Source organism: Rhinatrema bivittatum, chromosome 3 (assembly GCF_901001135.1).
Source record: "Rhinatrema bivittatum chromosome 3, aRhiBiv1.1, whole genome shotgun sequence".
Taxonomy (NCBI): Eukaryota; Metazoa; Chordata; class Amphibia; order Gymnophiona; family Rhinatrematidae; genus Rhinatrema; species Rhinatrema bivittatum.
In genome coordinates this window covers 157,096,818-157,112,691 of record NC_042617.1, presented here as the reverse complement: position 1 = coordinate 157,112,691, position 15,874 = coordinate 157,096,818, and the positions used below count along the sequence as shown (strand labels likewise).

At 42.7% G+C, this 15,874-nt stretch overlaps 1 protein-coding gene across 2 annotated transcripts in view; it reads right to left on the bottom strand.

Moving 5' to 3' along the window:
- NTPCR (nucleoside-triphosphatase, cancer-related) overlaps positions 1-15,874 on the bottom strand; it is a 29,286-nt gene continuing 13,412 nt past the window's right edge. For both annotated transcript variants that reach the window (XM_029593866.1, XM_029593867.1), the window contains exons 3-5: positions 9,522-9,618; positions 2,415-2,624; positions 1-318 (exon numbers count right to left, since the gene is read on the bottom strand). In XM_029593866.1, coding sequence (XP_029449726.1) covers positions 250-318; positions 2,415-2,624; positions 9,522-9,618 — 376 coding nt within the window. In that variant the 3' untranslated portion in view covers positions 1-249. The remainder of the gene's footprint in view (positions 319-2,414; positions 2,625-9,521; positions 9,619-15,874) is intronic.

The window sequence follows — 15,874 nt, the reverse complement described above, 5'->3', positions numbered from 1 at the left end:
TCTTAATCCAATATGGTTTATTAAAGCCTTAAACAATCAGGGCAAGATTACAACAAATCTGCTGTTCAGTATTTTGCAGGAAATGCCTGGCATTTACCAAGTCACCAAATAAACAAAAACTCTTTCAGGAACCTTCCGACAAGCGCAGAGCTCAATCTGTAGCATGACAGCTGCTCGTCAAACACCACACACTCTTCAAAGCGCCAGTTTTAATGGAGCTTGATGGTTCTCTGGCTAAATAAAGTATTTTCACTTTGTGCAATTCTGCACCGTTGTCACCAGATCTTGCAAAATGCTGTCTCTGTTTTCTTTGGTAACCTAGGAGGATAACAATAAGTCATTAAATCTTGATAACAGAATAATAAGCATTCCAAATAACTCTGACTTGTACCGGCACAGAAATAAAATTCAACCAAAATTCTGGCCATGTCACTGAATTTGCCCCCCCTCCCTTTGTAACTTCTCCATTCCAGACAGCAGGCTTGGGTGAAAAATACGCTCGCTCGTTAACAGTTAGGAGGGCTGGCGTGAAGTCTCATTCGAAACACACCCTCATCGCCACTCCCTTTTGGCTGAGAGGCGATCGCCACAGTGGCCTCCCTCCCTCCCTGGGAGTGAGCTCGTTGCCTCCACAGCTCTCGGCGGACAGAAGACACAAGCCCGAGAGTCTCCTGGCTGTATCGCACACAGCATTTCAAACAAGGAATGCAAATGAACACATATTTCAGACTGGAACTTAGAAGCACATTTAAACAGCTGTACGGGCCACAACTGGTGAAACACTGCACTTTTTATTTTTCTCAAAATGATGTTTTGGTTATTTTAAACAAATACTCCCCAAGCAAGTCAACTCTGCACTATATTATACTCTAACAGAAACATAAACAAACATTCTGGGCCTCTTCTGTGGATTTTTACTCCGTAAACATCAATGACAAATCAGAGAAACTTTGGTTCTGTAAATCTTTTCCATTTTCCTGTGTTTATTTTAGTTGCTTGCTGATAATCTAACTTGGATTTTTCATATATTGGCACGTGTGAGGTGGGTTACATTTTCTTTACTGTCTGTGATGTGAATCTATGATGTATTATTATTTTTTTTATTGACTCATACTAAATTTCTGTTCAAGCATTGGATTTGTAATTTGAAAATGATAAAAGAAAATGAAAGAAAAAAAAAAAAAGGTTTCTATTCTCCGAAATTTGGAGGCATGCGAAAATATTGCTCAGGATTAAATTGCTACGGTACAGAGACAGACATCTCTTTGGCAATAGCAAAAGACACACCATAGGTCAAATACCTCCAGATAAGTGGCCAGTGGTTTTAAGGTGCTGCCAGTAATATTAGAGCTGGGCAGAAAAGTGACACTAAATTATCATAAACTTCATCCCAAATCAGAGGACTTTGCTATTGTCCCCAAATTCCTTCTGGGATCATGCTGAAGGCAATTTCCAAAATCCACTGACATGAATAAAACCTGCCCGCTCTCACCACCATGTGTGTTTTGTGCCCTATCGTAATGCAAGTCATACAGACGTCCATATTCAGAAAGGTTTGTCCAGGGAATGTCGGGAGTCACCCAGCTAAATCTTCAAGAATTTCCTTCTCATTACCTGCACAAAATTTAGCTCAATTTAAAAAAAAAAAAAGTGGTGATGGGGAATAATTTTAGCCAGTTAGTGTAGATATCCAGGTAAGTCTGCTCGTGCCGGAGGGCTGTCCTAAAGTTATCCACAAAACTTTATCTGGGTATATTCAGCAGTGCGGATCCAGCTATATTCCACTGATTTTCCTAGTAAAGATAACTTTCCCGACCCCCCGCTTACTCAGTACAGACCTCATTGTAAATGACAGCAGATGAAGACTGACGTGGCCCATCCTGTCCGCCCAGCAAGGTGTTTAGGGTTGTAAATGTCACACCATGCAGGTTATCCCCGTGCCACAACGCACTCAATTTTACCCGCATTGAGTGTGAAGTGTTCCTGGGGGCTGCCACAGGGAGGGAGTTTTGCATTTTCAAAACTATGCACTTTTTCTTTTCAGGAATAAAGGTATCCACAGGAAAAGAAGGCGTGATTACTTTTTCCCGGGCCACTTTTCGTGTAGGCTTCCCCTTTCAGAACTGGTGCAAAGTCCATGGGGAAAAGTAGCCACGGACTTTACACAGTCCCGCAGAAATTTCCAAGCTGCCTCATCTGGCAGGTCACTGCATGGTCTTGTGACTGCTATTTTTTCAGTTCATCTCCAGCTAAAATAGCCAGTGAAATAAACAAAAGCTTACCATTACAGATAACTACGTGTGATTCAATCCTTATTCAGGATCTGCAAAATGAGGTCTGAGAGACCATGTCCACGTGATTATTCTGCCTCGTCACGCAGCAAAATCTGTTCTGAGACAGAGCGAGAAACTTACCGTGAACACTTTCACATCTCTTCTATTCCTTATTTCTTCTACAAGATCCTGCGGCTTCCCTTTAGGCATGGGGATGGTCCCCAGTACCACGGCTCCTGAGCCATCCAGTGTCCGACGTACAGCTTGAATGAAAGCCTGACTGAAGAGTTCCATTTTACCAATCTCGTCTATCACACAAACCTTTGTCCTTCTGCCACCGGCTGGCTCAGTCTGCAAAATCAATATATGGAAAATGTTTATTATAATCTAGATGATGGGGAGGGGAGTGTGTACAATGTGAAACATCTGTAAAACTCACATTTTTCTAACCCAGATGCCTTCCTGTGCTATTACTCTCACACACCTCTATATCGCTAGGAAATTACATGCAACACTTTCATAATGGAAGAACTGATTTACCCTTCAAAAGGGATTGGTGAATAAAATGGAAAATGTCATAATGTCTCTGTATCGCTCCATGGAAAGACTGCACCTTGAGTACTATGTATAATTCTGTTCACTGCATCTCCAAAAAGATATAGTTGCGATGGAGAAGATACAGATATGGGTGACCAAAATGATAAAAGGGATGGAACACCTCCCCTATGAGGAAAGGCTAAAGAGACTAGGGCTGTTCAGCTTGGAGAAGAGACGGCTGAGGGGGGATATGATAGAGGTGTTTAAAATCATGAGAGGTCTAGAAGGGGTAAATGTGAATTGGTTATTTATTCTTTCAGATAATAGAAAGACTGGGGGGCACTCCATGAAGTTAGCAAGTAGCACATTTAAAACTAATCAGAGAAAGTTCTTTTTCACTCAATGCACAATTAAGCTCTGGGATTTGTTGCCAGAGGATGTGGTTAGTGCAGTTAGTATAGCTGGGTTTAAAAAAGGTTTGGTTAAGGTCTTGGAGGAGAAGTCCATTAACTGCTATTAATCAAATTGTCTTAGAGTAGCATGGGATCTACTTAGTTTTTGGGTAATTGCCAGGTACTTGTATCCTGGATTGGCCACTGTTGGAAACAGGATGCTGGGCTTGATGGATCCTTGGTCTGACCCAGTAAGGCAATTTCTTATGTTCTTCTTGTAGGAGGAAGCGAATGTTGTCCAGAAAACACAGGCAAGACACTGCCTCCTAAATGAGGTGTGAGCATTTATATCTCAGGTTAAGTGAGTGTCGAGACAAAAAGGTACTCTGGCTGCCTTTGAACTGGGGTCTGCTCAGTCAGAGGCTGGCGGACTGTGAGATGAGTCAGAGTTTGTGCAGGTGAACGCATAGATCAGGGGTATGCAAATCTGGTCCTCGAGAACCACAAAGAGGCCTTGTTTTCAAGATACACACCATGAATATGCACGAAATAAATTTGCATACAATGGAGGCAGCCCATGCAAATCTCTCTCATTAATATTCATTGTAGATATCCTGAAAACCAGACCCATTTGTGGCACACAAGGATCGGTGTTACCTACCCCATGGTAGGGGAGCCTGGGGTTCTCCAGTGGTCTTGCCTCCAAGGAACCCAAATGATCCTCATGGCTTTAAAAAGGAACGCTGGGAATATTTCAGTATTCCCATTAATTTGTGGGCTCGAAGGCCGAGTTGTATGGACCCAGTGAAGACGTACTTGTGTACCAGAACCTCGACTGGATTTATGGACTTGTTAAAGCTTTGCTCCAAACAGTGAGTGATGTAACTCAAGTTCTGTATTTCTAAATAGCCTGTAATGCACAAGCCAGGTCCAGCCTGTGTTACAATCATATGTAAATAAATCTGTACTTGAAGCACTACTGTCAAGTGTGGCTTATAACTGCAAGGGCCCCAGCCTGACAGTAAGACGTGCTTCTCTGCTACTTACATTTTCAATAAAACCTCTATGACGTGCCAACAGCTACAAGCTAAAACTACACAGCAAACACGCCAAGGTCATTCTCTTTTGCATCAGACTCATCGTCATCGGTTTCCAATATGGCACTGAATATCAGGCCGCCATGTACAGTCTTCCAAATCTGGATGGCCTTCCACTTTTACATACCAACGTCAAGGTCAAAAAAGCATTTACTAGAAATAACTCAACTGTACATCTGGATATCCCTGACTTCTTCACCAAATATCCTTGCACTAGCTCAAGCAAGAATATAATCAGAGCAACTCAGCTATTCAACAAATTCTTAGAATATCAAGAGTTTGAAAATAAATACAAGTTCGGTGGGTTCGCCATATTTAAGTTTCTTTGTCTTATACACAGCATGCAAGAGAAAACACAGGATCTCTCCCAGACTTCAAGAAATGGACATAGAATGATCATGTGAGTAAATATCTCACACGCTATCTGCTACTCCAGAGACCTATGAGTAGGGATAAGCCTACTTATATTGGCAAATGGTGGCGAAACATGGGGAAACAGTTCTCTGACAAAATGGAGCAGTACCTGGTCCAGAACAGCAAAGAACAACTTGATCAGAGCAGTTAAGCAGAAAAAAAAAATTAAATTACCAGGTGGCATTATACCCCAAGCTAGCAAAAATGGGAGGTGAGAGACTGACAAATCTTAGAGAGCAGGGTCATAAAGGTACAGCTAGGAATAGGTGTCAAACATACAACACATAATCAGGTGCATTATAAACAGTTTGTACAACGGAGATGCTTCTTGTACCTTGCTGTACAAACTGGAATAAAAATTCAATTAAAAAGAAAACAGAAAGCCAAACCGTACATAATGTGCAAGCCCTGGGGATCGTGAGGCATACTGTGCGCTGCTCTGAAATGTAAAGTGGCACGCCTGCTGGAAAATCTGGAGGTTAATGAGACAGAGCGAACACCAGCTTCTCTCTTCGGTTGTGCATTTCAATTTCCTTTGTTTTTCCATGGCAAGGGCAGGACAAAAATGCGGATTCTGCAGCAAGAGAGGCAGTTGTCACCCAGCTCACGGCAAAAGACCAAATTTGCGGGACAAGGTGCAGAGGAAATAATTATATTTCAGGGCTCCATTTTTTTTTTTTAAGAAGGTAAAAATCAGCAAAAAAGTGAAAACCAGAGCTCCAGTTACAGAATGTAACTGGGATCCAAGTCCTGGTAACTCCCATTCAGCAACTCCTCTCCAGGGTAATTTGGGTACTGTGTGCAGTGGGCGAAAGACCGTGTGTGCCTTTTACGTACAGATTTAACCAATGTCCCTAGTGAACTTGCGAGCCTGAGCTTGCTATGAAAATCTGCACGCAAGTGGCCGGATATGGGCACAAACATGCGCAGAAAGTTACATCTGCTCTTCAGAGGGTGTACCTGGTATGGGTTAACTTACATGTGTACTCCTTAAAACCCAAATGTATGTGTGTAAGTTCTAACTCTGGACCCTAGAACGCACCCCTCTCCCCCACCCCCCATGAAGCCGAGTTGCGAGCACACCTTTATGCACATGGAGCCCGAATCCTATTTTAGAACAACCATTTATGCGCATGAAACCGCATTTTACACACGGAATGGAAAATTCAGCCCTCAGTGGCATCTAACAGGTCTTTGAGGCGGCCATGAGAGGAAGCCCATCAAGCTCGCCAGGTGCAAGCAAGTCTGTAACTGGAAGTCTGGTTTTAACATTCTCAAGTCAAAAAAAAAAAAAAAAGAACCAAATACACACAAAAGGGAAGAGGAAACATCATTCTCTCAGCTTTAAGCACTATAGGATACATTTTAAGAAACAGCACGCGTGTACTTTTGTTCGCGCACCAGGTGCGAACAAAAGTACGCTGGATTTTATAAGATACGCGCGTAGCCGCACGTATCTTATAAAATCCGGGGTTGGCGCGCGCTACCCGTTCCTCCGAGGCCGCTCCGAAATCAGAGCGGCCCCCACCTTTATTCTAAAAGTTACGCCTGCCTCTGGCAAGCGTAACTCGCGTGCGCCAGCGGGCTGCTGGCACGCCATCTCCCGACCCGGGGGCTGTTCCGGAGGCCTCAGCCGTGCCCCCGGAACGCCCCTGGGCTGGCACCATGCCCCCGACACGTCCCCGGGAACGCCCCGATCGTGGTGCCGCCCACCTGACACGCCCCCCCTAGCGAAGCCCCGGGACTTACGCACACCGCCGAGCCTATGCAAAATAGGCTCGGCGCGCGCAGGGGGCTTTTAAAAGGGTTACGCTCGTACCTTGTGCGCGTAACCCTTTTAAAATCCGGCCCTATGTGTATGCTGGATTTTCTTCTTGTCTACTAACGGCACAACCCCGAAAATGCTCCACTACTCAGAGCAGGACTTAAGACTTTATGCAGTCAAATATTGTCACAGCCTTTTAAAGGGCAACCAAAACCCAAAATATCAGCAGCTCTTTTCTATGCTCAAAATATTTAGGAGAAAATGTTTGAAAGGGAAAAACAAGCTTTATTCAAAGTCTGAAGCAATATTTTGGGAGGAAGGGGAGATTTGTTTCTCTATGAACTCAGCTTGAAGAGATTGACTACTTTCCTTAAGAACACAAGAAGTTGCCATACTGGGTCAGACTAAGGATCCATCAAGCCCAGCATCCTGTTTCCAACAGTGGCCAATCCAGGTTACCAGTACCTGGCAAGTTCCCAAAGCATTAAGTAGATCCTATGCTACTAATGCCAGTAATAGCAGGGGCTATTTCCTAAGTCAATTTGATTAATAGCAGTCATTGGACTTATGCAAACCTTTTTTAAACCCAGCTACACTAACTGGCCTAACCACATCCTCTGGCAACAAATTCCAGAGCTTAATTGTGCGCTGAGTGAAAAAGAATTTTCTCCAATTAGTTTTAAATGTGCTACTTGCTAACTTCATGGAGTGCCTCCTAGTCCTATTATCCAAAAGAGTAAATAACCAATTCACATTGACCCGTTTTAGACCTCTATCATAACCCACCTCAGCCATCTTTTCTCCAAGCCTCTTTAGCCTTTCCTCATAGAGGAATCATTCCATCCCTTTATCATTTTGGTTGCCCTTCTCTGTACCCTCTCTAGTGCAACTACATCTTTTTTGAGATGCGGCAACCAGAATTGTACACAGTACTCAAGGTGCGGGCTCAACATAAAGCAATACAGAGGCATTAAGATATTTTCTGTTTTATTCACCATTCTCTTCCTAATATTTCCTAATATTCTGTTTGCTTTTTTGACTGCAGCAGCACCGTGATCGAACACCTAGATCTTTTTCCTGGGTGGTAGCTCCTAATATGGAATCTAATATCGTATATATCTACAGCATATAAGAGTTATTTTTCCCTATATGCATCACCTTGCACTTGTCCACATTAAATTTCATCTGCTATTTGGATGCCCAATCTTCCAGTCTCGCAAGGTCCTCCTGCAATTTATCACAATCCGCTTGTGATTTAACCACTCTGAATAATTTTGTATCATCCGCAAATTTGATTACCTCACTTGTCATATTCTTTTCCAGATCATTTATAAATATATTGAAAAGCACCGGTCCAAGTACAGATCCCTGAAGTAATCCACTATTTACCTTTTTCCACTGTGAAAACTGACCATTTAATCTTACCCTCTGTTTCCTGTCTTTTAACCAGTTTGTAATCCACAAAAAGACATCGCCTCCTATCCCATTACTTTTTAGTTTCCTTAGAAGCCTCTCATGAGGGACTTTGTCAAACGCCTTCTGAAAATCCAAAAATACTACAGCAACTGGCTTACCTTTATCCACATGTTTATTAACTCCTTCAAAAAAAATGAAGATTTGTGAGGCAAGACTTCCCTTGGGTAAATCCATGCTGACTGAGTTCCATTAAACCATGTCTTTCTATATGTTCTGTGATTTTGATCTTTAGAACAATTTCCACTATTTTTCCTAGCACTGAAGTCAGGCTCACCGGTCTATAGTTACCCGGATCGCCCCTGGAGCCATTTTTAAATATTGGGGTTACATTGGCCACCCTCCAGTCAACAGGTACAATGGATGATTTTAATAATAGGTTACAAACTTTAACTAATAGATCTGAAATTTCATTTTTGAGCTCCTTCAGAACCCTGGGGTCCATACCATCCGGTCCAGGTGATTTGCTACTCTTACTTTGTCAATCTGGCCTACTACATCTTCCAGGTTCACAGTGATTTGGGTCAGTTCATATGACTCATTATCACTGAAACCCATCTTTGGAACCAGTATCTCCACAACATCCTCATTAGTAAACACGGAAGCAAAGAATTCATTTAGCCTTTCTGTGATGGCCTTATCTTCCCTAAGAGTCCCTTTAAACCCTTGGTCATCTAACGGTCCAAATGACTCCCTTGCAGACTTCCTGCTTCGGATATATTTAAAAGAAGTTTTTATTATGAGTTTTTGCCTCTACGGCCAACTTCATTTCAAATTCTCTCTTAGCCTGTCTTATCAATGTTTTACACTTAACTTGGCAATGCTTAAGCTTTATCCTATTTTCTTCAAATGGATCCTTCTTCCAATTTTTTAAGGATTTTTTGGGGGCTAAAATAGTCTCTTTCACCTCATCTTTTAACCATGACGGTAATTGTTTTGCTTTCCTTCCGCCTTTCTTAGTATGTGGAATACATCTAGACTGCGACTGTTGTATATTTTTAATATACAGCTGCACCTTTCAGTTTTTTTCTGTTTTCCTCATTTTATCAAAGTTTCCCTTTTGAAAATTTAGTGGTAGAGCTGTAGATTTACATATTGTCCCCCTTTCAGTCATTAGTTCATATTTGATCATGTTATTTATTTATTTAGATTTTTTTATCTTCTGCTTTTTGCACTTTTTTCAGCACTTCAAAGCGGATTACATTCAGGTACTGAATGATTTTTCCCTATCCCCAGAGGGTTTACAATCTAAGGGGGTCATTTTCAATAGCTTTCGCACAAGAAAAGTCCCGGAAGAGGAGGAGTCGGGGCGGCACCGGGGCCGATGCTGCTGAGACATCGCTGGCGGCGAAAGGTAAGGACCCTTATTGCCGCCAGTTTCGCGCTGAATAACTACCCCTTTTATGGTGTAGTTATTCGGTGTAGTTTTTTGGGCAGATCTTTGCAGGCTCTCTTACACGGGCAGTTGCACAATTACCCCCAAAGTCACAAAGCCCAGAGGGGGGCCGCTGTTTGCCCATGAGGGAAGAAGTACAGTATTGATCTTCAAACAATGTAATGTGATACTCACGTTTGTAAGCACTGGAATGGCCAACTGTTCAAAAGACACAAGGTCGACCACATACTGCCCCACGCGGCACTCACGCCTCCCACGAAGAGGCTCAGACCTGAGGGGAACAATTAAATATTTAAAGATGGGTTATACTCTAATTTTTGCTATCATGGCTCAAAATCTTTGGTGGCCAGTAAGGGTAAAAAGTGACAACGGTACCTGTGACTGGTAGATAAAAGGGTTAACTGTGACCAGTTCAGTTAAAAAAAACATAAGGTGCAAAGTGACCTGTGATGTTTAGTTCAGTAGGTGCTTGCATCAACTGAAAATGCAACTTTCCAAACTACATTCTCCAGCATCAAGACTTACAGCTCGATACAGTAAAGTGCGACCGCGGTTACCCTGCTCCTAACTCGCTTTCTACTCACTTTCCGGCCGCTTTAGCCCTTTCTGCGATACACTATCCCCTTTAACTCATCCTTACCGCCTCTTTAAATCCCCGGGTAACCTCTTCCGCACGCGGCATGTATATTAAATGTAAACGATCGAATTAGCTATTCCCTCCCATACAGTAACGCGCGCCCCGACTATCGCTATTTTACCCTGCCATTTTGCCCCGCGTTTAACCTGCTAACTTACCGCCTACCCTTACCCCTGCGTTAGAGGCAAGGGTTAAGGGTAGACGGCAAATTTTCCCTCAAAAGAAAACCTAAAAACCTTTAAACCATTAAATATATGAAAGGGCAGCTTTTAATTAATTAATTTATTTATTTATTTATTTAATGAGTTTTATATACCGTTATTCGGTAGAGCCATCATAACGGTTTACAAAGTGAAAATAATTTTTTCTTAACAGTATTGAAACATTATAACAGCATGAACATATATTGAAATAAGCAGTTCAGGTCAAATAACTATTCTTGGGGTTTACTGTCCATGTCTATTTTATTATTGTCGGCTAGCCCCCCCCCCCCTTTTTTTTAAATGATATATTGTGAATCATTGCACTACACATGCGATTCCTTAAATGAACTTAAAACAATATATACTAACATTTGCAGCGAGCCCCACTTTTGGTAAAGTTGTTATAAATACCTTGGATGTCACTTTCCGAATCCCCCATCTCCACGCGGGCGGGCGTGCGGCCATCGAGGTGGGAGCCGGTGGGCGCGCGTTCATCCAGGCGGCGGTGGCGGGAGCCGGCGGGCGGGTGGGCGCGTGTTCATCCAGGCAGCAGCGGGAGCCGGCGGGCGGGTGGGCGCGCGTTCATCCAGGCGGCAGCGGGAGCCGGAGGGCGGGTGGGCGCGCGTTCCATCCAGGCGGCGGCGGGAGCCGGCGGGCGGGTGGGTGCGCGTTCATCCAGGCGGCGGCGGCGGGAGCCGGCGGGCGGGTGGGTGCGCGTTCATCCAGGCGGCGGCGGGAGCCGGCGGGCGGGTGGGCGCGCGTTCAATCCAGGCGGCGGGAGCCGGCGGGCGTGCGTTCATCCAGGCGGAGGGAGCCGGCGGCAAAAGCAGCCTCAAGGCGCTCAAGGCATTGCATTAGCGAACGCCAACGTCACATGCTGTGACGTCAAGCGTTGTGACGTCACGCCTTGAGCGCCGAAATCGCACGGGCGTACACAGGCATGCATTCATTCACTGCCGGCGGGGGCTGCTGGAGGCTGCTTTTGCCGCCGGCTCCCTGCGCCTGGATGAACGCACGCCCGCCGGCTCCCGCAGCCACCTGGATGAACGCGTGCCCGCCGGCTCCCGCCGCCACCTGGATTGATCGCGCACCCGCCCGCCGGCTCCCGCCTGGATTGAACGCATGCCCGCCCGCTGGCTCCCGCCGACGCCTGGATTGAACGCGCCCACTCGCCCGCCGGCTCCCACCCGCCTGGATTGAACGTGAGCCCACCTGCCCGCCGGCTCCCGCCTCGATGAACTCGCTCCCGCCTCGAACGCACGCCCGCCGGCTCCCGCCAGTAAGTTTACTTTTTTTACACTTTATTCCCTTTTGTTTTAATTTTCGCCCTGCGCCTTTCTTCGGGAGGGGGGGAACCATCCACTTCCTGGTACCTGTCATTTCAAATGTCAGTTGAAATGACATTTGAAATGACAGGTACCAGCGCACCCAGGATACTGTATAGGCACTGTATTAAGCGCCTATACAGTAAAATGGTTTGCACGTGCCTAACGCTTCGCAGACGCGGCTTGCATTTGCAAGCAATTTAGATAGAGTATCGAGAGGTATGTGAACAGAACTGTGCATGCGGCAAACTAGGGTGCGCTCAGCACTGCCACTCTCTTTCTAACGCGGCCTTACAGTATCGACCTGTTAGATAGGCAAGAGGAGTGTTTAAAAAGATATCTGAGAATAGAGACTCCAAGAAAGGGGTAGGTCTGACTCAGGAAGAAAGAGACAGCAAAATATCCAATAAGAGGTTAAAAAAAAACAAAACAGAAAAAACCCCCCAAAATATATTAGCATGCTGAAGAAAAAGAAGCGACGTAAAAAAAAAAAAAAGGAAAAGAAATGAATCTGAATAAAATATAGAAAGGAAATTAAAGCATTAAGTCCGTTGTTGAAATCCACATTGGTCTCCTGGGGGAAAAGCAAAATATAAACTGTTAAGAAAGAAAGAAAAGGAAAAAAAAAAAAAAGGACAGCAGACAAGGAGCAGCAATAAAATGCTACAGGTCATGGGAAATGATTAAAAGCTGATGCAATACCAAGGTTTGAAATTATTTTTAGAACTCTTATCTAAAATGTAAGAAAATTCTAAGCACAAGACACAGGAGTAAACAAAGATACTCTTATTTATTTAAAATATCTTCAAGCCCACAACTTCCTAGCATATGTTCAGTGCAGGTTACAGAATTAACATCCACAAAAACATAAATCATCACAACATTCACATTCAAGTACAATTCCTTAATACAAAATAAACTAACAGTGGGGAGAAACAAAATGGCTGCCCACTGAAAGCCACGCGATTGCTCCTCTCCAGTTTCCTAAGCTGAATTTCTTGATTTCAGATTTCCTACAGCGACGATTACTATGCCACATACTAAAAGGAAGGCTAAGTTGAAGGCTACTTCTGTTAGCTTAGCTATGGAGTTGTCACAGAGGAGTATACCGGAGTGGTTTAGCGAGCCCCCAGCTACTCCCCCATTGAGAGGGCTGCTGAAAGAGATGACCTGGAGCAGGGTCCCATTTTACAGGTCGAGGAGATCTCATTAAGTCCGGGAGCGCCGGAAACACCGTCTCCCCCTGGCACTGGCGGGATTAGGCCTGTGAGAACTCTGGAGGATACCCAAGAAACTGCAACAGTGCCAGAGAATCTGCGAAGTGCAGAGGGAGAGAGTGATATGCAGCCGGAGAAGAAACCTGAATTGCAGGCATTACCAGATTCCCGTTCATGGGACTTTTGGAATCATTCCTCCGACCCCTGTGGAGGTGAGTACACCGCTATTAGAGGGCTCTGGCTGTAACATCGAGCATGATTTCGGGACAAACCCTAGAGCTCAGGTCGGTAAAACTGTAATTATAAAACCACCCACATTACTCTTGATACACTATGGAATCTCACTGTAAGACTGGAATCATCAATTTCTTCTTTGACTGAGGTGGTGGTAGAGACTAATAATTCCCTCAAGATGAACACCAATACTTTAACGAGTCAGGAAGGGAAAATTGTGAATTTGGACACACATATTAACCTAGTAGAAAAAAATTCAGCAACATCAAATATAGATTGAGGGGGAAGTTTCCAAAAGATTGAAAATGCTACTCGGGCTTTGAACTTGAGAGTAATACATTTTCCAATAATTAAACAAATGAGTCTTGCTGAGCTTTTCAAAAATTATGTGACTCAAATTTGAAAATTCCATCAAGGTGAATGCCGGTAATTGTTAAAGCATATTACCCTTTTGCAAAAGAAAGATCAAACTCAGCGTGGAGAAAATGATGAAGAGGAAATACCCCCTGTGGAAACATTTCTGAGCTGCTTCAAAACTCTCAAGATATTGAGGTTGAACGGAGAGGGACACTCTTAGTTCATTTTACCTTTGCCTCTGACAGAGATAACGTACTAAAATTCTTATTTCGTTCACGATTGTTAACATTCTATGGGCAAAACATCTGGGTCTACCCTGACTTTGCCAGAAATACGCAGTTAAGAAGGAAAAAAAAAGTCTTGCCCTTAGACAAGAAGTGATATCTAAGGGGGGGTATTTTATGCTAAAATATCCATGCAGATACGTGGTTAAATATAATAATGAGAATTATTTATTTACCAATCCGGATCAACTTAAGAGGCTCTTAGGTATTGTAATCTGAGCACCCGAAAATATAATTACAGCTGGGTGGGGGGGTTCAGTGTTTCTATTGTTTAGTAAATGCTTGGTATTCGCTCACTATTTCTATGTTTCTCCCAATATTTCCCTATATATTTGGGGCCTAGAACAGTTGTTTTTGCTAAAATTATTATATTTTCCTGTTTAATTATGATGTAAGCCCCAATATTACTTATGCAAGAGACTTCTTGTTAAATTGAGTAAAATGCAATAAAAATAAAATTTAAAAAAAATAAAAAATAAACTAACAGTTAAAAGCATCTTCAAAAAACATTGTTTTCACCATTTTTCTGATCATTTTTAAATCTAGCTGCTTACGGAGCCATGTGGCAATTTATTCCATTCCATTGCTGCTACAGAAGAAAAAACTTGCAATCTGGTTTATGTCCACTTATATTGATTAGCCAAAGGAATACACAACTGCAAAGTTCCCTCTGATCTCAACAACCATTTCGTAAAACACAAGAATATGCACTTTTACAAAAATCATCTTAATTTATTCAAGTTTTCAGAGAATACATTCTAAACAGCAGGTGTTGGACATTATAAAAAAGATTGTATACATTAATACACCAGTATTCTCATATTCTCTCCCCCCCTAACCCTTTGAGCAAAGATCTTAAGGAAATGAAACCAATGAAATAACAGAAAATGACAAAATATGACCCATATCTTCTAAATATGAATTAAAGAAATGGATATATTTTTCTATATTAATAATATAGAAGTTAAAAGACCCAACGATAGGTGATCTAAAAAGAGTTGCTATATCCATAACACCAATTTCTATTTTTTTTTGCAGATATAGTCTTCTCGGAAAGATAGTCAAAGATTAATAGCATTCTATTTTCCCACTGCACCACTTTGGGGCTCGCTTGCCAATCCAATTGAAAAGAATAGTTTTCATAGTTGTAATCCCTGCCTTATCTAGAAATAATTTCCGATAGGGAGCAAGACTGGTGGAGGTGTAATCCAAAGACCAAATAGCCAGAATGTCAACTCATTAGGCAGGGGAGAGCCTAACATCATGGAAAAGCAAGTTTGTAAATCTTTCCAAAAAGATGTGACTTTAAACATGTCCAGAAACCATGCAGGTAATCACTATTTTCCTCTCCACATTTGGGATAAAGAGAAGATGGACACAATGTTGCTTTAAAAGCTCTATCGGGCGCCAAGTAAAATTGCCAGATAAATTTGTTTTGCGTTTCCCTCAATAAAACATTTTCCAAAACATCAGGGATATGTTTAACATAATAAGGCAGATACTCTTGTGACAATTGAATCTCCGGCCATCCAGACCATCTTGTCCAAATCTTGGAAATTGCATCATGGCTTTGAATTTTACAAATTGCTTTTGAAAAAAATTGCACATGAAGGTTTCAGTGACCGCTGTCCCCATAATACTTCTAATGTACCTTCTATCCCAAATAGAGGATTCTTGTCCTTCAGACTTAAAATATGTCGTAATTGCAAATAAGCGTAAAAATCTTTACTATAAAGATGAAATGTACACTGCAAATCCTGAAAGTTACACAGTGTATTGCATTTTTAAAAAAACATTTGCTTAATACTATAAGGCCTTTGGCCTGCCAGTCTCTGAAAATCCCATTTTCTATTCCTGGAGAAAACAGGGGATTGCCCCGAATAAGGTGAGCTGTTATTCTCTCTGTGGAGTGTAATAATTTGCACAGAAATACCCCTGCTTGACGACAAGAGGAGACTATCAGAAAAAGCCGTAAATGGTGTGGAATATGATACACTGTTAACTGTAGAGAAATGTCTTCGAAACATTCCCTTAAATATTCAGTAGGGGAAGAAACTGAAGTGCTCAAAAGCCAATCCCTGATATATCTGAGCATGCAGGCTAAATTGTAATGTTTGAGATTGGGACAGATCAAGCCCCTGGCTTAGAGGGTTGCATCAGGGTTTGAAGGGAAAGCCTTGCTTTCTGTCCATTCCCAATAAAATTTTTAATACATTTATTTCTAACATGCCAGTATGGGTTAACCAAATCAGCAGTAACTGCATTAAGTA